The following is a 24,695-nucleotide window of genomic DNA, read 5'->3' as shown; positions in this document are numbered from 1 at the left end:
AGTCAAAAATATTTCCTGTGTAGGTTTTGCAGGAAGAGCTTGCTGACCCTTAGAATAAAATGGACACCTTTATTTTATCAAGATTGCTCTACTTAATGGCTTGGAAAGGAATAGACTATAGGACAGGAAAATGCTTAGGAGGCGACTCCAGAATCCAGCCAAGACATGATGAGAGCTCTGGCAGTGAAGACAGAAAGGAGGAAAAAGACACTCAGAAACCAGCTGTTAATCCACCTAATTATTCTTTTCAGCTCACATTTCTCCATCCTGTCCAGAAGAAACCACAGGAGACCTCGTCCAGTACCGTGAAGAAGTTCAGATACACTGTGGAGTAAGTTTGTTACATGTGCCTAACTGCCCAACTGCAGCACAAGTCAAGGGACCTATCCCTAATGTGTCCTTGTTGGGTCCTAACAATCACTGTTTCTTCACTGCTTGATTTTTCCAGATTCTGTCCTTCCAGGACCAATGTTAAGCAAGACAGCCTGGCTTACAGAGTGCACACTTGGGGAAATCAGGAACATCAGCCCAGGCTCCGTCGAGTACCTCTCTTTTCCACAGGACTCCTCAAAGACAAGGACAGCTGCCTGGGCTTTCTCTTCCGAGTCATCTCAGAGGGCTTGATGGCCCTGAGGATGGCAGGTGGGCTCTCCTTCTCTTCATGGATCTCAGGCTTTTGCTGCCCCTCACCCAAGTTCACACCACCTTCTCTAGACAGAGACCCCCTCACCACTGGCAGCAAAGAAGCTGACCTACCTCCTCTGACACTCAAGAATGCTTTAACACCCAGTCATAAGCGGCAACTTACCCTTTCTTCCTCATTTGGTTTAGCGCGGGCATGCGCACACACACACACACGTGCTTATACATCACTAAAACTCCTTAGAGAGTAATAACACCCCCAACATGCCTCCCTAGATGTATGTCTTTGCTTTATTGTTTTGCATATTGTCCTTTTAAACTTTTCATTTTTGAGAAACTACAATACAGTTTTCTCTCTCTCCAACAGAGAAAGCAATATAATGAACTCCCAGGTACTATCACTTGGCATCAATACTTATCAACATTATGTTGTATTTATCTCATCTACATACCAACTCACCCTTTCTTCCCCAGAGGATTTTAAAATAAAGAACCATATAACTACACCCTTTGAAAATCTGCACCATGACCATTTGTAACTGACTATTTGAGTACATCCTGAGTGCTTTCTATCCTTTTGAGCGATCTCTCTTTCAAAGGTGCAATGATGAAATTAATTATATCTTTACTTTTCTGGCCACCTCCCACTTTTTTTTTACCAGCCACACTGCGAGGCATACGGGATCTTAGTTCCCTAAGCAGGGATCAAACCTGTGCTCCCTGTACTGGAAGCACAGAGTCTTAACCACTGCAAGGGAAGTCCCTCTGTACAGAGAGTCCACTCTATCTTTAAGCAGTCTGGGGCACACATCTGAAGATGCCCAACTGAATGCCCGGCTGGTGTCCCCCGTCCCACGTTCTGCTGTGTGAACTGGGACGGTGCCTCCCACGGTCACATGAAGTTCTTTGTAAAAGGCTGCAGGCACCATCCATCCTAACCTGCTCATCTGACTCCTGTGCCAAACTTTTTTTGTTGGGGAAAGGAGAAGAAAGAGGATGGATGAAAAAAAGAGAAATATGTTAAAAGGACTGGTAGCACCCAAGTCCCCAGGCCAGAATTTTGTACTGCTTTAAGCCAGTCACTGGCAGCTGAACCTTAGGGAATTTTCTTCTCCCCAGGAGGGAAGTAAGGGAAAGTCAGCAAGAATACAGAAAGCAAAGACCATACACACATTATCCTAGTTCAAAGGCCTACTTTGACACTCTTCTTGGCTCTGTCCTTTTCATCTATACTATGGTTGTTCCCAAGCCACAGGACGAAGGTGAGGGGGAGTCCCCTCTGCTCTGCTCACAAATGCCAGGAGACCCTTGGGTTACACCATGTTCATGGACACAGTCACCACTTACTTGATAGCCCACTGCTATTGATGTTTTGGTATTCAGCATAAAAAACTGCTTTTTCAAGCATTCCCAGGAAAATAACAGCTGCAATCCAGAACTGGATTCTTAATATATCTTTCCAGTAACAGGCAGACCACATCAGCCACAGAACACCATATAAGATATAAACAATACACATCACCATGTAGAACTGTGGGAAGAGAAGCAATTTTAGTCCGTTAAACCTTCTGATCATTTGAAAACTGAGATTCCTAGGAAACACAGAAGACCCTGAATAGCCAAGGAAAGGAAAACAAAGCTGGAGAGATCAGGCTCCCTAACTTCAAACTGTACTACAAGGTCACAACTGCACAGTACGGCACCGGCACAAAGCGGAAAACGGGCAATTCTACATTCAAGTGTGCAACCCTTTACTTTCCAGTGACCAGGGAACCGGAAACAGAGGGCATGTCAGTGTTAGCTACCAAGGAATCACTGCCACTGATCTCTTAAAATGTTTGAATAGTCTAATGAGGATACAAAGCTCATTTTTAAAAAAAGGAAAAAAATTATCAGAGATACTCACAATCATTAGAGGCCAATCTGATGCAGAGATATATCCATAAGGTCCCAACATAGAAAGAGAAACTAGAGAAGGCAGGATGGGGATAAAGAAATTAAGGTATTAAAATTAATAGGTTTTTTTTAAGTTTTTCAACGTAAGCTCACTCTAAGGCTCCAAGAATATAAACCAAGTGAACAAACACTAAATTTTCACCTAGCACACACAAAGTACTGGGTAATTACTAGCTGTTTGATTATGTGACCTTATCAAGATATCTTTACTTATAGAAATGCTGTTATACAGCATGGGCTAAGTTGACGCTTAGGCAGACAGCAAAGTAGTCCTGGTCGGAGACTGGCCCTGGCTGAGTCCCTGACCTCACTGAGGACTCTGTCTTTCGTAACGTAACCTGGACAAATTACTGAACTCCAGAATCTAGTTTGGGTTGTTGTCTGAGACAGCAATAACAGAGTGGCAGACACAGTCCAAGACTTGCAGGGCTCAGGGGCTGCACCATTCACCATTCAGCAGCAGCTTAAAACCGCCTACTGGTATCAAGGAAAGAAAGGCGGTGGGGAGCAGGCTGGCAGCGGGGCCCCGCCACCTGTGTGGCATGGGCTGGCCCATTACAGCACCTCCAGGAGGAAGCCCTGCTTTGCCTTCTCCAGAGCAGCCTCTTTACCAGCTTCAGCAGGAAGAACAGCTCTGGGCCTCCTCCGCAGCCATGCCTGTCTCATCTTACTGCTTTCTCCCTCCGCCTTGGACTGGGTGCCCCTCAGAGACAGACTGTGGCTTCACCTGTGTCCCAGTGGGTGAATCAGAGCAGTTTGCAAACTCCCAAGATGCTTACATGCTGTTTGGCTACTGTCAGCCCAGCAGACTCCCAGCCTAGAAAGTGAGTGACAAGGCAATTCCAGGACCTCTGAGAGCATCTGCCCCCTTGAAAACTGCCTGATGCAAGCCTGGGTTCCCACCAGGCACCAGGGGCCACAGCTCCGCGTGCCAGAGGGCCTACCTTACTGGGCAGGCAGGGGGCTCGGGGCACAAGGCCACTGCTGCCAGAGAGGCTACTTCTGCGGCCCACCTCACTGGGCAGGCGGGGGCTCAGGGCACAAGGCCACTGCTGCCAGAGAGGCTACTTCTGCTCCGAGGCGACCAACACGTGTTTTTTATTTCCTTTCTAGACTTTCTAAAGAACAAAATTTTAAACCCCTGATGACGGCCATTTTCAAGAAACAGAATATAATCTATTTCAACTACAATTACGGTGTTGCCCACCCATTTCTACATGCTAGAAACTTTTTTCTTTTAATCTGGAGAATTTTGTACCCCTCCATGAAGTTAAAAATTTTTTCAATTTAGCTTAAATTAATTTTAAATTTCTAGTCTCTTAAAAAAAAAATAAATAAGCATAAAGTTTTAAGATAAGCATAAAGTTTTAAGTCCCAGAAATAAACAGATTATTCATTTTTGTGATTAAAGATATTTCTTTTTGAATAATGTATTTTAACAGAGAATGTAGAATTAGAGACAAAAATACAGAGTTAAAGACAAAAATACAGAATACAGTAAAAACAGACTGTAAACATGCATACTGTTTAACTATACCGTTCAAATTCCAGCTTGCATCTGTTTTTTCTGTTTTAACAGAAACAATAAAGATATGAAACCCATCTCTTTGTGTTTTGGCTACAACATCCTGAAACAGGAAAAAAAAATCTTTTAAGTTATTTTTTAAAATTGCTTTACAAGATATAGCTAAACAACTGTTCACCATGTTTTAAATCAACTGTTAAGAATCGAACTGGGGGGACTTCCCTGGTGGTCCAGTGGTTAAGAATCCACCTTTCGATGCAGGGGATACGGGTTTGATCCCTGGTCGGGGAACTAAGATTCCACATGCCAGCGGCAACCAAGCCTCTGTGCTGCAACTACTGAGTCTCTGCACTCTAGCGCCTGTGCTCCGAAACAAGAGAAGCCTAAGTACCAAACTAGAAAAAGACTGCATGTTGCAGCAAAGAACCCTAGCACCATAAGGCAGACCCAATGCAGCTAAAAAAAAAAGGAACTGGGCTCCTTCCACACACACACACACACACACAGATAAAAGGAGAGGCAGGTTGTAGGAGAGTGGGGAGTAGAAGCATTTCCTCCATTTTTTTTTAACCACCATCCTTCCAGACCCAAAGGATGGAGGAGGGAAAAAGCCTTTCCACTTGCCAATATTTTCTGGTTGTATTTCTACAGGTTTCCTCTTAAAGCTACCATTCTATATTTAGTATTACCTTTCAAGTAGTTTTTCTAATATCATCAAGCATTTGATTTTTAAATGTGTGTGTTTTAAAATTGAACAGGGGAAGAAAGATGTCATATAACATGATTGAAAATGACTCAGATACAGTATATAGGCTAAAACAGGGGTCCTCAACCCCCCGGGCCACAGAGCAGTACCAGTCTGTGGGCTGTTAGGACTGGGCCACACAGTAGGAGGTAAGCGGTGGGCGAGTGAGCAAAGCTTTCTGTATTTATAGCTGTTCCCCATCGCTGACATTACTGCCTGAGCTCTGACTGGCAGATCAGTGGTGGCATATAAATGCAATGTCCTTGGGTCATCCTGAAACCATGCCCCTCCCCAGGTCCATGGACAAATTGTCTTCCACGAAACCAGTCCCTGGTACCAAAAAGGTTAGGGACTGCTGGGCTAAGCTATTTAAATTAAATGCCTGCTGGGCACTCTGTTGCTAGAGTCCAGACTCACTGAGAAGCTGAACCCCCCTGCCTGGGAACTGCCTGGGAACCCTCCAACACCCCCATGTAGTTGGACCAAACTTTTCACACTCCTCCTTCCTGAGTACTTCCTAGTCTTCCCTGTCGTTTCCTCCTCCTCCACCTGTGACAGCATGTGTACAAAGCAGAGCTGGCTCAGCACCACTGCAGACTGAACGCCTTTCCACCATCAGACTGTTCTGTAAGATGGCTGCAGAAGACCATAAAAGTAGACAGTCCCAGTCTAAAAGCAAGCCTCAAGCTCTCCTAAGTCTGCGTTCGGTCCCTACACTCAACTCTCTGTAACCCTCTCAACTTCTTAGTCTTCTGACTTTAATAATGCCCCCCAATTCTAAATTTTCCCTCCACCTGGTGCTACATCGTAGTTTCTGTCTCTTTATTTCCCTAAAGACGATACCGACTAGCCCACTGCTGCGCTAAGGCATGTGACAGGGGGATTTTATTTTTTAAAGTAAAGGAAGACTACATAGAAGTTACCCTTAAATTACGGCTTTAAACAGATTTTTTTAAACAAAGAAACAAGTATGTACAAAATTCACACAGACATGTGTAACAAAATACACTGTTTTAAATTACATTTCTTTTTTTCTTTCCTAATTTTACTCACCCTACTTAAGATCATGAGTATCTATCCATCAGCAGATTCTGCTCAATCTTACTCTAACTTGTATACATTTGATTTAAAGGCAAAGAAAGTGACTTACTGTTGATCCTTCCTGGTTTGAAACATTTCCGGTATTTGATATTAGTTGTTTATTCTGGAAAAAAGAACAAAATAATTCCATTTTATACTGTTGCATTTCCTGAGGAAAAATAGTTCTAACAAGTTGAGGGCAAAAAAAAAAAGCTGTTAGAAAAAAAGTAAAGATTTGAAGGCCAAACACCAGAGAACAAATCTCACTGTACCCTAAACACTACACTTGTAACAAAACCCTACACTTGAAAAATGACTTCCTTCTTCAGGGCAGTGGCTTCTATTGGCAGGGAGGGTGTTAGGAACCCAAAAGTGCTCTGATGGTCTATACTTGATCTGGGTCAATGGGGGCAGGTTTAGGCTGTGAAAAATCATTAAGCCCTACACTTCTGATATGCATGCTTTATTTTATGTTTATTATACCTCAACACAAATTTTTAAAAGAAACCTTTGAAAAAACTTTTTAGATTTTTAAAAAAATATTTATTTGGCTGCGCCAGGTCTTAGTCACGGCGCTTGGGATCTTCAGTCTTCACTGAGGCAAGCGGGGTCTCAGCTATGGCACAGGGGAGCTTGTTTCCTGACCGGGGACTGAACCCAGGTCCCCACATCAAGAGCACATCAAGAGTATTAGCCTCTGGACCATCGCGCAAGTCCCCAAAATTTTTATTAAAGACATTTTCACTTCAGAATTTACAGGACCAAAAAAATCACTTAAAATGACCCATAGCCTCACTACCCAGGGATGATCACTATTACATTGTGGAGTCTAGTCTCCAGGTTTAGTGCACAGAGGAGAGAGTTCAGGTGTGTTAAATGCTGGTAAGCTGACAGACCTTCAGTAAGAGCAACAGACGTGGGGTCTAATGACATGGAGGTCACTGATCGCCTTGACTAGAGCTATTCTGACGGGGTGAGGCTGGCAAAGACCCGACTGGGGTGGGCAGAAGAGAGAGGGATGCAGTGACAGCAGATCATGAAAGGATGATAAAAAGATCCTCTTTCAAGGATGCTGCTGCAAGGGTACAAAGGCATGAAACAGTGGTACCAATATCTCACTTACTATGCCACACACAGAGAACTAAACCTAAAAACTGATGAATTAAGACCTTTCTTTATCACAATACTGGTGAGACAGAAGTTAAATAGATACTTATATTCACTGGGAAACAAATACATCTGATCTCAACACAGAGAGACAGATACTCACATTCAATGGGGGAAACACCTGTAAATCACTGCTGCACTCTACATTTTCATTTTTTGTTGTCCAGCACTCACTGTTCTTGAAATAATGACCACAAAAGTCTTCAGTGACCTGAAGTTCATGTTTCTGTGACAGCTCCTACGCAAGGTAAAGTTCTATGTCATAATTTATTTTCACTTAGTATCTAAACAATGCCCAAAATTTACTTTGTTTGGAACACTTGAAGCATTCAGTAGAACAAAATACCAAAAAGAAAAAAAGCTTTGCATATAATTTTGCGTATAATACTTCGTCCTGAGATTACTTTCATTCTACTCCATGTATAAAGGATTTTAGAGAAAGAAGCAGTATTCAATTACAAGGAAAGATAAACCAAACACATAGTAACATAAAGCAAAGATGGCAAAACCCAAGTGAGTGCAGGGGAAATTTCATTTACACATCAACTAACAATGAGGTTCCAGGCTCCTGGGTGGATAAATAAAACCAGGCTCCTAAAGGCAGCTCCCGGGTATCAAGAAAAGATTAAGAGGCTTTCACTGGCCAAATGGAAGGCCATGGACATGAGTTTAAACAGACTCTGGGAGATGGTGACGAACAGGGAGGCCTGGCGTTCTGCAGATGATGGGGTCACAAAGAGTCGGACACGACTGAGCAACGACAACTGGCCAAATATGGGACAACATGAGCAAAATACATAAAAACAGTTAGAGATCATAACCCACCCGACAAACTAAGCATCAGCGAGTCCATCTTGACAACTGACTGACTGACAGAGAAGGTAAAGGAAAAGAGAGAGTGCATTCTGATAGCAGGCTGCTAGTAAATGTGGAAGAAAACATGGAATTAAGAGAATCACCATTTAGCAGTCATCCTGTGTGTGAGGGCTAAGCCGATTCGGTCATGTCTGACTCTTTGTGACCCTATGAACTGGAGCCCACCAGACTCCTCCGTCCATGGGATTCTCCAGGCAAGAACACTGGACGGGGCTGCCCTTCCCTTCTCCAGGGAACCCTCCTGACCCAGGGTTCGAACCTGCATCTCTTACATCTGCCCGCACTGTCCACTGGGCTATTTACCGCCAGCACCGCCTGGGAAGCCCCAGCAATCACCACAGTAACAACTAATCAATCAGGCAAGAACCAAAGAGCATTAAAGCAAGGACTGGTGGAAAAAACAGGATATTTACACGTAAATACAAAAGTATTTCTTCACAAATTATTGTTAACAACAGAGAGAAAAGTAGCAGCTTTACAGTGGAAAACTGACACAAACTTCCTTAACTGACTGAGCAAATTAACATTATCAAAAATGGAACAAAACAGTATATTTTCTAGTGTGTGCATGCTAAGTCACTTCAGCCGTATCTGACTCTTTGGGATCCCATGGACAGTAGCCTGCCAGGCTCCTCTATCCATGAGATTCTCCAGGCAAGAATACTGGAGTGGGTTGCCATTTCCTTCTCCAGGGTATGGTATGTCTGACAAAAATATAACCTGAATTTATTCATGAGAAAATGTGAGAAACACTCAAATTGAGGGACATTTTATAAAAATAAATCAGTTGTACATATCAATGTCATGTCATGAATGACAGCTGCCCCCTCCCCCGCCCCCCAAAAAAAAAACCCTGCAGAAATACAATGTGATCCTGGATTGGATTCTGTATCAGAAAAAAGAAAAAAAAAAAAAAAAGCTGCTAAAAAGGACATTCTTGGGACACTGGCAAAATCTGAATAAGATCTGTTTATCAGCTAATAGGGTGGCATCAACATCAGATGTCCTAAATCTGATGTCTATGCAATCTAAGTGAGTATTTTTGTGATTTCCTTAGGAAGCACACACTGACCTTGGCTGGCCTCTGTTCCCTCCTTTCACACCCTCCCGTCTCCCTCCTCACTTCTTGATGAGATCTACTCATACTCATGACATCTGCTCGTCTGCACTAAAGCCCTAGGTCCCCTGCTACTCATTTTCTGAATGGATGAAATTTTTACACTTCTTCTTTAAATTAACTTGGTTTTTATTTATGTATGATTCACAATCCCTTTATCAATGGTTCCTATAACTCTGATTTAAATAATTACTAATGTTTTTCATAAGATACAAGGAAACTGATAGATTTGTATACTTAGAAAGCATATATTTTGACATATTTAAAGCATTTATTGTTAAGTCCCAAAATAAATCTGTGGCACTTCTAAAACTACAGTCTCTATTTCTAGACTCCTCACTTAATGAGCAAATAAATCTTTATACTCTGTAATTTTTCCCTCATAGCTTTACACTCATTTAAAATTTGTGTTTTACTTACTTCCAACTCAGAATACTCATTGTGACAGGTATGATGCTCCAAATGCCACTCGATGGTAAACTTCATAGGCCCAGGACAGCTGAATGACTTCACTGTTGAGAAAAAGACAGTCTCATTTTATAGTAACAATATTGTAAATAATATTATATACCCTAATTTAAATTCCAGGTTTCAAGAATTCAATTTAAAATAGGCTACCTTAAGGAAACAATGAGTAAAGTATTACCTAATTCCTCCAAAAGTCACCGCAAAATGAGACAGATAAGTTCATTACACTAAATTATCACAGTGAACCAAATGTTGCTGTAAGACTAGTCATTTCATCTGTATGTTAAGTCCAGTGTTAAATAAACTGAGTGCCCGATATGCTCAGTCACTGTTTATTTCACTCTGAAATGTTCTCTTCACTGACTTATCCACCCAAGAAGTACTGAGTAAGCAGTCCTTGTGTGCCAGGAAGAAACATAATGGTAAACTAGAATAATCCCTGGATGCCTGACAAAAGAGGAATTAGGGGAAAGGAGGGTTAACAGTTAAACAGGCACCTTTCGACGGTGGAAGAGGCTGAGAACAGGGGATCAAGCGAGCCCTGGGCAAGGTGCCTGAGACAGTCACGCGGGCGTGAAGAATGGGGCCCCAGCAGGCTCATGAACAAAGAACAGAAGTCTGCCCAGTGAAGAGGAGGGTGGACAGACAGGAGAAGCAAAGGCCCAGGAGGTGTGAGGGCAAGGCAGAAGCATGACTGCCTGAGGCAGTTTGCTAAGGAGTGCGGGGTCACCTAAGGGAAAGCCTGATGTCTGACCCACCAAACAGCATAGACACATACCCAAGGGACCAATGCTTAACTTTGCAGGCACTAAAATTTCGCTTTGTGAGAACTCAGAGATGCTGTCTCCTCTTTCGCACTACAGCTGTACATGTATAAACCCAAATACCCAATTGCTCACTTAAAATAAATAGTTAACTATAAAGCAGACATGTCATGATCGGCTAACTCTTCAACAAGCCTTCCTGGACGCCCAGTGTGGTGAGAAGGTTGCCTGGTGAGCACGGCAGCAGAACAAGGAGGCTCAGGTGCCGCATCCACCCCTGCCAGCCACGTCAGAGCCTCGCTCGCGGCTCCAGAAAGACCTCTCACCCACCGGCGCTGAGGCACTGCCGGCCTTCACCCGACTGAACTCCCACTTTCTAAAAGTGCTTCTGTCCCTGACTCCCTCCTGCTGCCTCACTCCTTCCCCGGTTGGGTGTGTGCACACTGGACTGTGGGGCTGCTCTCGCACGTTCACACTCTGCTGCACGCTCGCTCAGGCACATCACTCCCTGCGCCCCCACGGACTGCAGCCCGCCAGGCTCCCCTGCCCGTGGGGTCTCCAGGCAAGAACCCTGGAGTGGGTGGCCATTTCCTCCCCCAGGGGGTCTTCTCGACCCAGGGACTGAACCCGTGTCTCCTGTGTCTCCTGCACTGCAGGCGATTCTTCACCGCTTGAGCCATAAAAACCAAATTCTCTGTTTCACTGGTCCATATAACCTTTTACTCCCCCCCAGAGTTGTTGTTTTTTTGTCTGCACCAGTGTTTTAAATCTTGACAAGACACTGTAACATGAATTTATTAAAGCACTGAGATGCCAAAATCTTTTCCTCACCCACCGTGGGCTTTGATTTATTCTTACCAAGTTCTTATCACCAACTGAAGATCTATGATCTCAGGCAGCTGCTTTGAAGCCACCTCTGCTTTCTAGCTGATGACTCGCCTACTTCCATCAGCAGAGACCACACAGGGCAGAACAGTCCAACAGATGATCAGAGGATGGTGTGAGAGAGAAAATGGGCATGGCTGTGGAGTCCATGAAGCCAAGTGGCTCTACCCGACAAAAAAAACTGCTCCTTATCCCCAAACTTTAGCCCTGGCAACCAACTGATCTAGTCAACTTCCTGGAAACACTAAGAGGAGTGAGAGCACAGTAAACCCACTGAGTTTACCATAAAACACTGAGATCCAGTGTAAACCACTTGCTGTTATTTAGTCGCTAAGTCGTCTCTGACTCTGCAACTCCATGGACTGTAGCCCACCAGGCTCCTCTGTCCACAGGATTCTCCAGGCAAGAATAGTGGAGTGGGTTGCCATTTCCACCTCCAGGGGATCTTCACGACCCAGAGATCAAAGCCGCATCTCCTGCATTGATAGGCAGGTTCTTCACTGCTGAGCCACTAGGGAAGGCTGAAAACCCACTAACCATACTGAAAACCTCCCCCTCTATGACTTGTTAGTCATGACATACCGGTATTTAAACAGACAGAGTCCAGAGCAGTATTTTCGCTTTCATAAGCCCTAAAATCCTAATTAAAATATCAGTGTCTAATAATTTTTATTTCATACTATAATCACGTATATTTAGACAGATTTCAGAGGCACAAAGGTTTCATCACAATCATGGCATTTCCTATATCCATAAAAAAAATTTTTTTTTTAATTTTATTTATTTATTTTTATTAGTTGGAGGCTAATTACTTCACAACATTTCAGTGGGTTTTGTCATACATTGATATGAATCAGCCATAGATTTACACGTATTTCCCCATCCCGATCCTCCCTCCCACCTCCCTCTCCACCCGATTCCTCTGGGTCTTCCCAGTGCACCAGGCCCGAGCACTTGTCTCATGCATCCCACCTGGGCTGGTGATCTGTTTCACCATAGATAGTATACATGCTGTTCTCTTGAAACATCCCACCCTCACCTTCTCCCACAGAGTTCAAAAGTCTGTTCTGTATTTTTGTGTCTTTCTGTTTTGCATATAGGGTTATCGTTACCATCTTTCTAAATTCCATATATATGTGTTAGTATGCTGTAATGTTCTTTATCTTTCTGGCTTACTTCACTCTGTATAATGGGCTCCAGTTTCATCCATCTCATTAGGACTGATTCAAATGAATTCTTTTTAACGGCTGAGTAATATTCCATGGTGTATATGTACCACAGCTTCCTTATCCATTCATCTGCTGATGGGCATCTAGGTTGCTTCCATGTCCTGGCTATTATAAACAGTGCTGCGATGGACATTGGGGTACATGTGTCTCTTTCAGATCTGGTTTCCTCAGTGTGTATGCCCAGAAGTGGGATTGCTGGGTCATATGGCAGTTCTATTTCCAGTTTTTTAAGAAATCTCCACACTGTTTTCCATAGCGGCTGTACTAGTTTGCATTCCCACCAACAGTGTAAGAGGGTTCCCTTTTTTCCACACCCTCTCCAGCATTTATTGCTTGTAGACTTTTGGATAGCAGCCATCCTGACTGGCGTGTAATGGTACCTCATTGTGGTTTTGATTTGCATTTCTCTAATAATGAGTGATGTTGAGCATCTTTTCATGTGTTTGTTAGCCATCTGTATGTCTTCTTTGGAGAAATGTCTGTTTAGTTCTTTGGCCCATTTTTTGATTGGGTCATTTATTTTTCTGGAATTGAGCTGCAGGAGTTGCTTGTATATTTTTGAGATTAATCCTTTGTCTGTTTCTTCATTTGCTATTATTTTCTCCCAATCTGAGGGCTGTCTTTTCACCTTACTTATAGTTTCCTTTGTAGTGCAAAAGCTTTTAAGTTTCATTAGGTCCCATTTGTTTAGTTTTGCTTTTATTTCCAATATTCTGGGAGGTGGGTCATAGAGGATCTTGCTGTGATTTATGTCGGAGAGTGTTTTGCCTATGTTCTCCTCTAGGAGTTTTATAGTTTCTGGTCTTACATTTAGATCTTTAATCCATTTTGAGCTTATTTTTGTGTATGGTGTTAGAAAGTGTTCTAGTTTCATTCTTTTACAAGTGGTTGACCAGTTTTCCCAGTACCACTTGTTAAAGAGGTTGTCTTTTTTCCACTGTATGTCCTTGCCTCCTTTGTCAAAGATAAGGTGTCCATAGGTTCGTGGATTTATCTCTGGGCTCTCTATTCTGTTCCATTGATCTATATTTCTGTCTTTGTGCCAGTACCATACTGTCTTGATGACTGTGGCTTTGTAGTAGAGTCTGAAGTCAGGCAGGTTGATTCCTCCAGTTCCATTCTTCTTTCTCAAGATCACTTTGGCTATTCGAGGTTTTTTTGTATTTCCATACAAATTGTGAAATTCTTTGGTCTAGTTCTGTGAAAAATACCGTTGGTAGCTTGATAGGGATTGCACTGAATCTATAGATTGCTTTGGGTAGAATAGCCATTTTGACAATATTGATTCTTCCAATCCATGAACACGGTATATTTCTCCATCTGTTTGTGTCCTCTTTGATTTCTTTCATCAGTGTTTTATAGTTTTCTATGTATAGGTCTTTTGTTTCTTTAGGTAGATATACTCCTTAAGTATTTTATTCTTTTTTTTTGCAATGGTGAATGGTATTGTTTCCTTAATTTCTCTTTCTGTTTTTTCATTGTTAGTATATAGGAATGCAAGGGATTTCTGTGTGTTAATTTTATATCCTGCAACTTTACTATATTCATTGATTAGCTCTAGTAATTTTCTGGAAGAGTCTTTAGGGTTTTCTATGTAGAGAATCATGTCATCTGCAAACAGTGAGAGTTTCACTTCTTCTTTTCCTATCTGGATTCCTTTTACTTCTTTTTCTGCTCTGATTGCTGTGGCCAAAACTTCCAACACTATGTTGAATAGTAGTGGTGAGAGTGGGCACCCTTGTCTTGTTCCTGATTTCAGGGGAAATGCTTTCAATTTTTCACCATTGAGGGTGATGCTTGCTGTGGGTTTGTCATATATAGCTTTTATTATGTTGAGGTATGTTCCTTCTATTCCTGCTTTTTGGAGAGTTTTAATCATAAATGAGTGTTGAATTTTGTCAAAGGCTTTCTCTGCATCTATTGAGATAATCATATGGTTTTTATCTTTCAATTTGTTAATGTGGTGTATTACATTGATTGATTTGCAGATATTAAAGAATCCTTGCATTCCTGGGATAAAGCCCACTTGGTCATGGTGTATGATTTTTTTAATATGTTGTTGGATTCTGTTTGCTAGAATTTTGTTAAGGATTTTTGCATCTATGTTCATCAGTGATATTGGCCTGTAGTTTTCTTTTTTTGTGGCATCTTTGTCTGGTTTTGGAATTAGGGTGATGGTGGCCTCATAGAATGAGTTTGGAAGCTTATCTTCATCTGCAATTTTCTGGAAGAGTTTGAGTAAGATAGGTGTTAGCGCTTCTCTAAATTTTTGGTAGAATTCAGCTGTGAAGCCATCTGGTCCTGGGCTTTTGTTTGCTGGAAGATTTTTGATTACAGTTTCGATTTCCTTGCTTGTGATGGGTCTGTTAAGATCTTCTATTTCTTCCTGGTTCAGTTTGGGAAAGTTATACTTTTCTAAGAATTTGTCCATTTCATCCAAGTTGTCCATTTTATTGGCATAGAGCTGCTGGTAGTAGTCTCTTATGATCCTTTGTATTTCAGTGTTGTCTGTTGTGATCTCTCCATTTTCATTTCTAATTTTGTTAATTTGGTTCTTCTCTCTTTGTTTCTTAATGAGTCTTGCTAATGGTTTGTCAATTTTGTTTATTTTTTCAAAAAACCAGCTTTTAGCTTTGTTGATTTTTGCTATGGTCTCTTTAGTTTCTATTGCATTTATTTCTGCCCTGATTTTTAAGATTTCTTTCCTTTTGCTAACCCTGGGGTTCTTCATTTCTTCCTTCTCTAATTGCTTTAGGTGTAGAGTTAGGTTATTTATTTGGCTTTTTTCTTGTTTCTTGATGTAAGCCTGTAACGCTATGAACCTTCCCCTTAGCACTGCTTTTACAGTGTCCCATAGGTTTTGGGTTGTTGTGTTTTCATTTTCATTCATTTCTATACATATTTTGATTTCTTTTTTGATTTCTTCTATGATTTGTTGGTTATTCAGAAGTGTGTTATTTAGCCTCCATATGTTTGAATTTTTAACAATTTTTTTCCTGTAATTGAGATCTAATCTTACTGCACTGTGGTCAGAAAAGATGACTGGAATGATTTCAATTTTTTTGAATTTTCCAAGACCAGATTTATGGCCCAGGATGTGATCTATTCTGGAGAAGGTTCCGTGTGCACTTGAGAAAAAGGTGAAGTTGATTGTTTTGGGGTGAAATGTCCTATAGATATCAATTAGGTCTAGCTGATCCATTGTGTCATTTAAGGTTTGTGTTTCCTTGTTAATTTTCTGTTTAGTTGATCTATCCATAGTTGTGAGTGGGGTATTAAAGTCTCCCACTATTATTGTGTTACTATTAATTTCCTCTTTCATACTCGTTAGTGTTTGCCGTACATATTGCGGTGCTCCTATGTTGGGTGCATATATATTTATAATTGTTATATCTTCTTCTTGGATTGATCCTTTGATCATTATGTAGTGATCATTATGTAGTGTTTTGATCATTATGTAGTATTTTCGCTTTCATAAGCCCTAAAATCCTAATTAAAATATCAGTGTCTAATAATTTTTATTTCATACTATAACCACGTATATTTAGACAGATTTCAGAGGCACAAAGGTTTCATCACAATCATGGCATTTCCTATATCCATAAAAAAATTTATTATACTTTAAAAGGGATTCAAAGTCAAATTTCACAGAAGTGAAATACTTTTTTGCTGAAGATTCCTTTATTAGGCTGTAACTATAATTTTTAAAGAATGATTCATATTTCATTTTCTGAGACAAGATTAGAAAAATCCATTCTTGAAAATAACTACAATTTGACTAGATCAAAATAGACTCTTAAAATGTTATAATCACCTAAAAACATCTGCCTAGTTTAAAATACATAATGTTATAATGTGTCATGTTAGTTTATATTATGCTAATATATTAGCTTATATTATATGTTGCTTACTTATAATTTATTGTTACTTCAGTATTATATTAGCTTATTATACTTACCAGAAAACTTGATCTCAGTAGAGTTAAACATGGTTTTCCTAAATATCAAAGGTCCTGATTTCTGTAATGAGAAACAAAGAAATACAGAAAGATCTTGTTAGGGACTTCCCTATGGTCCAGTGGCTAGGATTCCCTGCTCCCCAAGCTGGGGGCCAGGTTTGATCCCTGGTCAGAAAACTAGATCCCACATCTAACTAGTAACTAGCTAACTAGCCACAACTAATATCCAGTGCAACCAAATTAAGAAATAAATATACTGGACTTCCCTGGTGGTAAGTGGATAAGAACCCAGCTGCCAATGCAGGAGCCCTGGTTTGATCCCTGATCTGGGAAGACTGCACATGCCGCAGGACCACTAGGCCCGGCTGCCACTGGCGCCCACTCGCCCAGAGCCCACGCTCTGCAACGAGAAGCCACCACAATGAGAAGCCCACGCTCTGCAACGAGAAGCCGCCGCAATGAGAAGCCCACGCGCTGCAACTGGAGAGTAGCCCCTGCTCGCTGCAACTGGAGAAAACTCTTGCATAGCAACGAAGATTCACCGCAGCCAAAATATATATATATAAATACGTGTTTTAAAAAACTAATAAAGAAAATCTTGTTAAAACATTTCTCTCTACTGTTTAAAAGTACTGCTGTATTCTGGAAAATAGGCTAAGCACCAAAGAACTGATGTTTTTGAATTGTGCTGCTGGAGAATATTCTTGAGAGTCCCTTGGACTGCAAGATTGAACCATGAATCCTAAAGGAAATCAACCCTGAGTATTCATTGGGAGGACTGATGCTAAAGCTGAAGTTCCAGTCCTTTGGCCCTCTGATGAGAAGAGCCAATTCACTGGAAGAGACCCTGATGTTGGGAAAGATTGAAGGCAAAAGAAGAAGAGGATGACAAAGGATGAGATGGTTGGATGGCATCACTGACTCAATGGACATGAATCTGAGCAAACTCTGGGAGATGGTGAAGGATAGAGAAGCCTGGTATGCTGCAGTCCGTGGGGTCACAAAGAGTCGGACACAACTTAGTGACTGAACAACAATCCTTTCATTCCTCCCTATGGCCAAATCTATTATTATTATTTTTTTTTAATGTAAGTCTGGGACTTTCCTGGTGGTTCAGTGGTTAAGACAACATGCTTCCAATGCAGACAGCACAGGTTTGACCCCTGGTGAGGGAACTAAGATCCCACATGCTGTGTGGTCAAAAGAGGAAAAACAAAGCAACCCATAAACCTGGTCCCATCACTGCCTGGCTTAGAGCCTTGTCCCACGTGACCTACTCCCTGCAGCGGACGTGAGGCCCCACAAGGCTCACAGGCTGAGGCCAGCAGGACACAGGAGCTGAGGGAGGGCTGCGTGTGTGTGCGTCTGCGCCTGCTCTCCTGGCATCAACATAAACACACCCTTGATGAAACAGCTGGCCTCTCTCTGAGCTGTGGTGTACCACCCTCTCTGTGTGCGCTCAGTCATGTCTGACTCTTCCAGGCTCCATGGACGGTGGGCCACCAGGCCCCTCTGTCTATGGGATTTCCCACCCAATAAGGAAGCGGGTTGCCATTTCCTTCTCCAGGACTTCCCGATCCAGGGATCGAACTTGCGTTTCTTGCATCTCCTGTACTGGCAGGCAGATTCTTTACCACTGCGCTATACCACAAGACAGGTGGGCTGACCACCTGTCTTGTACCTTTCCCTCCGGTCCTCAAAAACATAATACTCCTTCCAGCCCTCAGGACCTTAGTGGTCAACCTGAAAACTTACATGAAAATTTACTCTTCCTCTAGTTATTTCCTTCTGACCCCTGAATGCCCAGTTCAAAATCCCCTTCCTCAGGGCATCTTCCACCAGGGCCCATACCAGGCCGGCCCCCCCTTCCCAGGTTCGTGGGACTCATTCCTCACATCCCTTACCACAACTAAGATGAGATCTTGTACTAGCTAGTATTTCATGTCTGCCCTCAGTCAGTTCAGTCACTCAGTCATGTCCAACTCATTGCAACCCCATGGACTGCAGCACGCCAGGCTTCCCAGTCCATCACCAAATCCTGGAGTTTGCTCAAACTCATGTCCATTGAGTCGATGATGCCATTCAACCATCTCATCCTCTGTCGTCCCCCTCTCCTCCTGCCTTCAATCTTTCCCAGCATCAGGTTCTTCACATCAGGTAGCCAAAGTACTGGTGTTTCAGCTTCAGTATCAGTCCTTCCAATGAATATTCAGGACTAATTTCCTTTAGGATTGACTGGTTTGATCCATGTCTGCCCTCCCCAAGAATAAAAATTCTGTGAGAGGAGATTAAATTAAGCAAACAAGTGGTTAGGAATTACAGGAAAACCCTGATAGAAGAAATGGTTCTTTCTTGATAACCCTTTTCCCTCCCTGACGGTTTTTTTCAAGATTTTTTTTTTTTAAATGCAGATCATTCTTTTTAAAGTCTTTATTGAATTTGCTACAATATTGCTTCTGTTTTATCTTTTGGGTTTTTGTCCTTGAGGCATGTAGGATCTTAACTCCCCAACCAGGAATCAAACCTACATCCCCTGCATTAGAAGGTTCACTCTTAACCACTGGACCACCAAGGAAATCCCATCCCTCCTCAACAGTTTCAACATCAATAAATCCCTGGTCCAGATCCCTCCTCTGAGTTGCACGTCCACATACCCAATTACCTAAAGGTCATGCCCTCTGGGATGTCCACTACTGTCCACAGTCACCTGCATAAATCAAACGCCTCCCCCTCTGCTCCTCATCAGCTATTCCTGTGCTGACCAGCTTGGCTGTACGTAGGTTATGCCATCCCCTATCACTCAAGCCATGGTTCCTTCTGTTCTCTCACCTCCATCACCCCATCTCCAAGGCACGCCTACTTCATCTCACAGACACTTCTCAGATTTACCCCTTTCTCTCCATCCCTGAAGGGCTTCCCTGGTGGCTCAGTGGTAAAGAATCCACCTGCCAATGCAGGAGATGTGGGTTCAGTCCCTGCGTTGGGAAGGCCCCCCAGGGGAGGAAATGGCAACCCACTCCAGTATTCTTGCCTCAAAAACCCCATGGACAGAGGAGCCTGAAAGGCTTTAGTCCATGGGGGCCACAAAGAGTCAGTCATGGCTGAGTGACAAAGCAAATACCCACTCCATTCCTGCCACCACTGGCCTGATTCAAGCCTACACTTCTGCAGTTACTGGTGCCTCCGCTCAGACTGGAGCCTACAATTCATCCTCAGATAACAGCCACTGTGATTAGCAGGAATGTCTAAAACTCTTCCATGGCTTGCTCTCATTCACACTCCCAAGTTGCTACTGGTGGCCAACATATAAATTCAACCTACAAAATGGGTTATGTTGGGCCCACAAGGAGCCTTTTAAAACTTTTCTGAATTAGTTGACATAGTAAAAATATACGAACTTCCCTGGAGGTCCAGAGGTTAAGATTCTGCACTTTCCCTGCAGGGGGTGAGGGTCTGACACCTGGTTGGGGAACTAAGACCCCACATGCTGTGCGGTGCAGCCAAAAAAGATAAAAATGTGTCGACCACCCTATAGCATCCACAGCCAGAGCCGAATGGCAAGTGCCCTCTTCAGCAGTGGCACGTCATCTGCAGTTCACAGCATTACCCACCAGCCCCAGACCTACCTTGCTTCACTCACGACAGGACTTGCCTCAGCCCCCACAGGTCCTTGAGTTTGAGATCCCTGGCCATAGGCTCAAGGCCAAGCTCAGGGATGGAAGGCTTATGGTGGTCCAATCCCAACTAACACTCCTGCCTTCAGTCAGCAGACTCACCAAGAGTTTCTCCACGGCTGCTGTTATACTCGCCGCCTCCTTCTTCATCTACGCATCCTTTCAGAGTCAGCCGGGCACCAACTCCAAAAAGTGGGGTTAGGTGATTTCCTCAGTGCTCCAGTAATATCCCAAGAATGCCACCATGTGTGTATTTACTACCCACGCATCTGCTCTCCCTACCACTGTGTGAGCTTCTTGAGAGAGGCGGCTGTGTCTAAAATACATCCTTCCAACAGCGATGGACAATGTAGTGCATGGCACATGGTAGGCAGGCACTTAAACTGCTGACCTTTACAATCGAAAGAACCACTTCTGGATGAATTTGCAGGACAAATGAAAGAAAATTACACTTTCCTTTCCAGTTCTCCATAACAAGTCGTGACAAACTTAAATAGTGGAAGTGAAGAAAAATCAGCCTACCCTTTGCAAAGAGCTTTATGGCTTGCTACTGTTCTGAATGACACAGGGCTAAAGATCACCTGGGGCTTCCCTAGTGGCTCAGCGGTAAAAAATCCACCTGCCAATGCAAGAGACATGGGTTCGATCCCTGGGTCAGGAAGATCCCCTGGAGAAGAGAATGATAATACACTCTAGCATCCTTGCCTGGGAAACCCCATGGACAGGGGAGCCTAGGGGGTTACAGTCCATGGGATCACAAAAGAGTCAGACATGACTTAGCGACTAAACAACAAAAATAAAGATTATGTGGGATCCAAAGAAAAATTTTCTTTCTCACACAAGAAGCAAAGTTATTTTCTCCCCATGGCTTTAGGAATCTCCCTATCCAAAGTGTACTTGGCAAAGATCTTGACAGATATGATGAAGGAGTCTGTTTGCAGCCAATTTACTTCCAATTAATTCTGACTTAGTTTATGCTATTGCCCATTCACTACAGAAGCAGCAGGAAACCTTAAGTGTGGTTCTCTGTGAAGGAAAGTTACTTGGCTCAAAATAGCCAAGTAACCTGGAGTTAAAACTCCCCTCTAGGTCCTCCCCACCGTTCTATGCAAAACAAAGAACTCTCTCACCTGAAGAAAAAAAAATGGACATTAAGGTTGATTCCGCCCAGCTCCCAGCTGGTCCAGCCTCTGGCTGATCTCCAGAATTCCTTGCCCCAGCCATTTAAGAGATAACTACTCTGAAAAACCTCGGAGAAGAACAGGCCCCCTTAAGACAGTAGCTTTTCACATACATGCCTACATATGCTTACTCTTGGGTTAGTGCAGCAGCTCACTAATCTGACTGCTGCCCCTTCTCGCCTCATTGAAGGTGATCTATTCCTGTAAAGTGCAGGTCTCCTTCTTTTTCTGAACCTCGCCTTCCCTAACTCCCTTACCTTACAGTCTGAATTTTGCTTTTACTGTTCAGAGAAATTCAATAATGGAGATACGCAGGGCCTATGATTGGTACACAAAATAGGGCACCAACCCAGGAGAATCCTGGAAGAAATGGTTGCACTGGGTCTTAAAGATTCAGAAAGATAAGCACTCTAGCCTCTATGTAGCTTTTGTGCTATAGGAGGAATTTGTAGTCTCCTACACTACTTTCTTTTTCTGATTGAAGAAATCAAAATGTAAGTTTTGCCTTTGGAATTCGGACATCCAGACTTCCCAGGTGGTCCAGAGATTAACAATCTGCCTGCCAACGCAGGGGACATGGGTTGGATCCCTGTTCCGGGAAAATCCCATACGCTGCAGGCTCACCATACTACTGAGGCTCCAGTCCTAGAGACCCTGCTCTATAGCAAGAGAAGCCTCTGCAATGAGAGGCCTGAGCACCTCAACTAGAAGCAGTCCCCTCTCACAGCAAACAGAGAAAACCCACAGGCAGCAAGGAAGACTCAGCGCAGCCAGAAAAAATAATAAGAATTCAGACATCGCTTCTATACATGTGGAAAATATTCATCTCAAACAGAGATGGATGAATCATCTGAGTCTAGAAAAGCGGTAGGTAAGGCCTTTTCGATTTCCTGTCCCTCTTTAGCAAATCTTTCCAAAATTCTACCCCGGCATTCATCCCACAACATGAGACATGAAACTACCGGATGTCAAGTTCTCAAATGGCCTGCCCTGGAAAGGAAGACACGGGCTCAAGCCTCCGGACTAGCCTTGCAAATGTCCTTTAATTACACATACTCCCAGAACTGTGATAGGAGCCCGAGAGAAATTCAGAAACCCAGAAAGAGGGAAAGGCAGCGGCATGACTATGGCCTGTTCCCTTCTGGAAGGAAGGAAGAAGGAAGAAAAAGGGAGGGAGGGAGGAAGAGAAAGAGAGGAATAAAGACGAACACGCTTTATAAATGTATACGGAAACTGAAATCCTGTAAAGTCCTTCCTGTGGCCACGCGGATGTGGCCCTGTGGCTGCACCCCGGCATGAGGAGGGGTCAAATCCAAAGATGCCGCTAGGAGTGCCGAGGGGTTCAGGGCTCAGTTCAGTCGCTCAGTCGTGTCCGACTCAGGGCTCAGGTCTGAATAAAGAAGGGCCTGATCTAGCCAGAGCCTGTCCGAGCAGAGCGAGGGGCCAGGACTTCGGGAAAGGTGATTTTTACTAACAGGGTTCAGAAGGGAGAGCCGCCCCCCTGCACAGAAGTCTGCCTCATCTTTCCCAAAGGCCAGGTCTGCCCGAAGGAGGGGGCGCTCCCTGCCCACAGCGGACAAAAGGCCCAGGAAACGCATCGGGCGCCCAGACTTGGCCAGATGAACAAGCCCGGGAGTGGCTCCCAGCGGGCCCCAGAGAACCCCGCGGGCCTGAGATGCGCCTCGCCTCGGTCCCGACATTCCGCTTACGTCACTGATCGTCGCGGTCCAGAGCCCGACCTCGGGGACGGCGCCCACAGCCGCCGGGCCGCAGCACAGGAGGCAGAGGGCGAAGCGCAGCAGCGGGCGCCCGGCGGTAAAGCGGCGGCGGGGCGGGAGCCAGACCCCGTCGCGGCGGACGGCAGCCATCTCTACGCGGAAGCCGCACCTGGCGCTCCGCCACACCGCGAGCCCGCACCTGGTGCAGGCCCGCCCCGGGAGGCGGTTCGGGCCCAGGAAGTAGGGATAGGACGTGGAGGCGGGGCTCAGGGCCGGCCGGGGCGGAGAGTGGGGGGGGAGGGGAGCCAGAGCGCGAAATGTGAGGGGGAGGGGCGGGGGCGGGGGGAAATCCGAGCGTGGAGGTGGGGCCAGGCGGGGAGGCGGGGCCCGGAGAGGAGGCGAGGGGCGGGGCTCAGGGCCGGCCGGGGCGGAGAGTGGGGGGGGAGGGAGGTGGGCCAGAGCGGAGAGTGGGGGAGGGGAGCCAGAGCGTGAAATGTGAGGGGGAGGGGCGGGGGGAAATCCGAGCGTGGAGGTGGGGCCAGGCGGGGAGGCGGGGCCCGGAGAGGAGGCGAGGGGCGGGGCTCAGGGCCGGCCGGGGCGGAGAGTGGGGGGGGGGGGAGGTGGGCCAGAGCGGAGAGTGGGGGAGGGGAGCCAGAGCGTGAAATGTGAGGGGGAGGGGCGGGGGGAAATCCGAGCGTGGAGGTGGGGCCAGGCGGGGAGGCGGGGCCCGGAGAGGAGGTGAGGGGCGGGGCTCAGGGCCGGCCGGGGCGGAGAGTGGGGGAGGGGGGTGGCCAGAGCGTGAAATGTGAGGGGGAGGGGCGGGGGCGGGGGGAAATCCGAGCGTGGAGATGGGGCCAGGCGGGGAGGCGGGGCCCGGAGAGGAGGCGAGGGGCGGGGCTCAGGGCCGGCCGGGGCGGAGAGTGGGGGAGGGGGGTGGCCAGAGCGTGAAATGTGAGGGGGAGGGGCGGGGGCGGGGGGAAATCCGAGCGTGGAGGTGGGGCCAGGCGGGGAGGCGGGGCCCGGAGAGGAGGTGAGGGGCGGGGCTCAGGGCCGGCCGGGGCGGAGAGTGGGGGAGGGGGGTGGCCAGAGCGTGAAATGTGAGGGGGAGGGGCGGGGGCGGGGGGAAATCCGAGCGTGGAGGTGGGGCCAGGCGGGGAGGCGGGGCCCGGAGAGGAGGCGAGGGGCGGGGCTCAGGGCCGGCCGGGGCGGAGAGTGGGGGGGGGAGGGGAGCCAGAGCGTGAAATGTGAGGGGGAGGGGCGGGGGCGGGGGGAAATCCGAGCGTGGAGGTGGGGCCAGGCGGGGAGGCGGGGCCCGGAGAGGAGGCGAGGGGCGGGGCTCAGGGCTGGCCGGGGCGTGGAGCTTGAGGTGGGGCAAGAGCGTGGAAAGTAAAAGGGGTGGGGAGGAAGACGGGTCCAAATATGAAGGTGGGGCGGGGCAGGGAGGGAGCCGGCAGAGGAGGCGAGGGGAGGGGCTCAGCGTTGGGCAGGAGTGTGGAAGCGGGTGGGAGGGGAGGCGGGGTTCTGAATATACCTGAGCTGGAGGTGGCTTTAGCCAGAGGCCGAAAGCTCAGGTCCCAGACTCCACGTGGCTGTGGTCAGAGGCTTTTGTTGTTGTTCAGGCGCCCAGTCGTGTCCAGACTCTTTCCGATACAATGGACTGCAGCAGGCCAAGCCTCCCTGTCTCTCATCATCTCCTGGAGTTTGCCCAAG

The 24,695-nt window shown here is 45.4% G+C and overlaps 1 protein-coding gene across 4 annotated transcripts in view; it reads right to left on the bottom strand.

Moving 5' to 3' along the window:
* The window catches only part of TMEM87B (transmembrane protein 87B), a 52,895-nt gene extending 29,720 nt beyond the window's left edge, over positions 1-23,175 (bottom strand). The window contains exons 1-8 of one of the 4 annotated variants that reach the window (XM_061156057.1): positions 22,977-23,175; positions 16,413-16,473; positions 9,529-9,620; positions 7,219-7,353; positions 6,019-6,072; positions 4,136-4,226; positions 2,549-2,610; positions 1,990-2,173 (exon numbers count right to left, since the gene is read on the bottom strand). In XM_061156057.1, the coding sequence (XP_061012040.1) occupies positions 1,990-2,173; positions 2,549-2,610; positions 4,136-4,226; positions 6,019-6,072; positions 7,219-7,353; positions 9,529-9,620; positions 16,413-16,473; positions 22,977-23,135 (838 nt within the window). In that variant the 5' untranslated portion in view covers positions 23,136-23,175. Of the gene's footprint in view, positions 1-1,989; positions 2,174-2,548; positions 2,611-4,135; positions 4,227-6,018; positions 6,073-7,218; positions 7,354-9,528; positions 9,621-16,412; positions 16,474-20,188; positions 20,252-22,976 lie in introns of those variants that run through there. The other 3 variants (XM_061156058.1, XM_061156059.1, XM_061156060.1) reach the window with 3 other exon arrangements.
* Between the last annotated feature and the right edge of the window lie 1,520 nt (positions 23,176-24,695).

This window comes from Dama dama, chromosome 11 (genome assembly GCF_033118175.1).
Source record: "Dama dama isolate Ldn47 chromosome 11, ASM3311817v1, whole genome shotgun sequence".
Classification (NCBI taxonomy): domain Eukaryota; kingdom Metazoa; phylum Chordata; class Mammalia; order Artiodactyla; family Cervidae; genus Dama; species Dama dama.
Note: the sequence above shows the minus strand (reverse complement) of the source record. Positions and strands in the feature narration are given on the sequence as shown.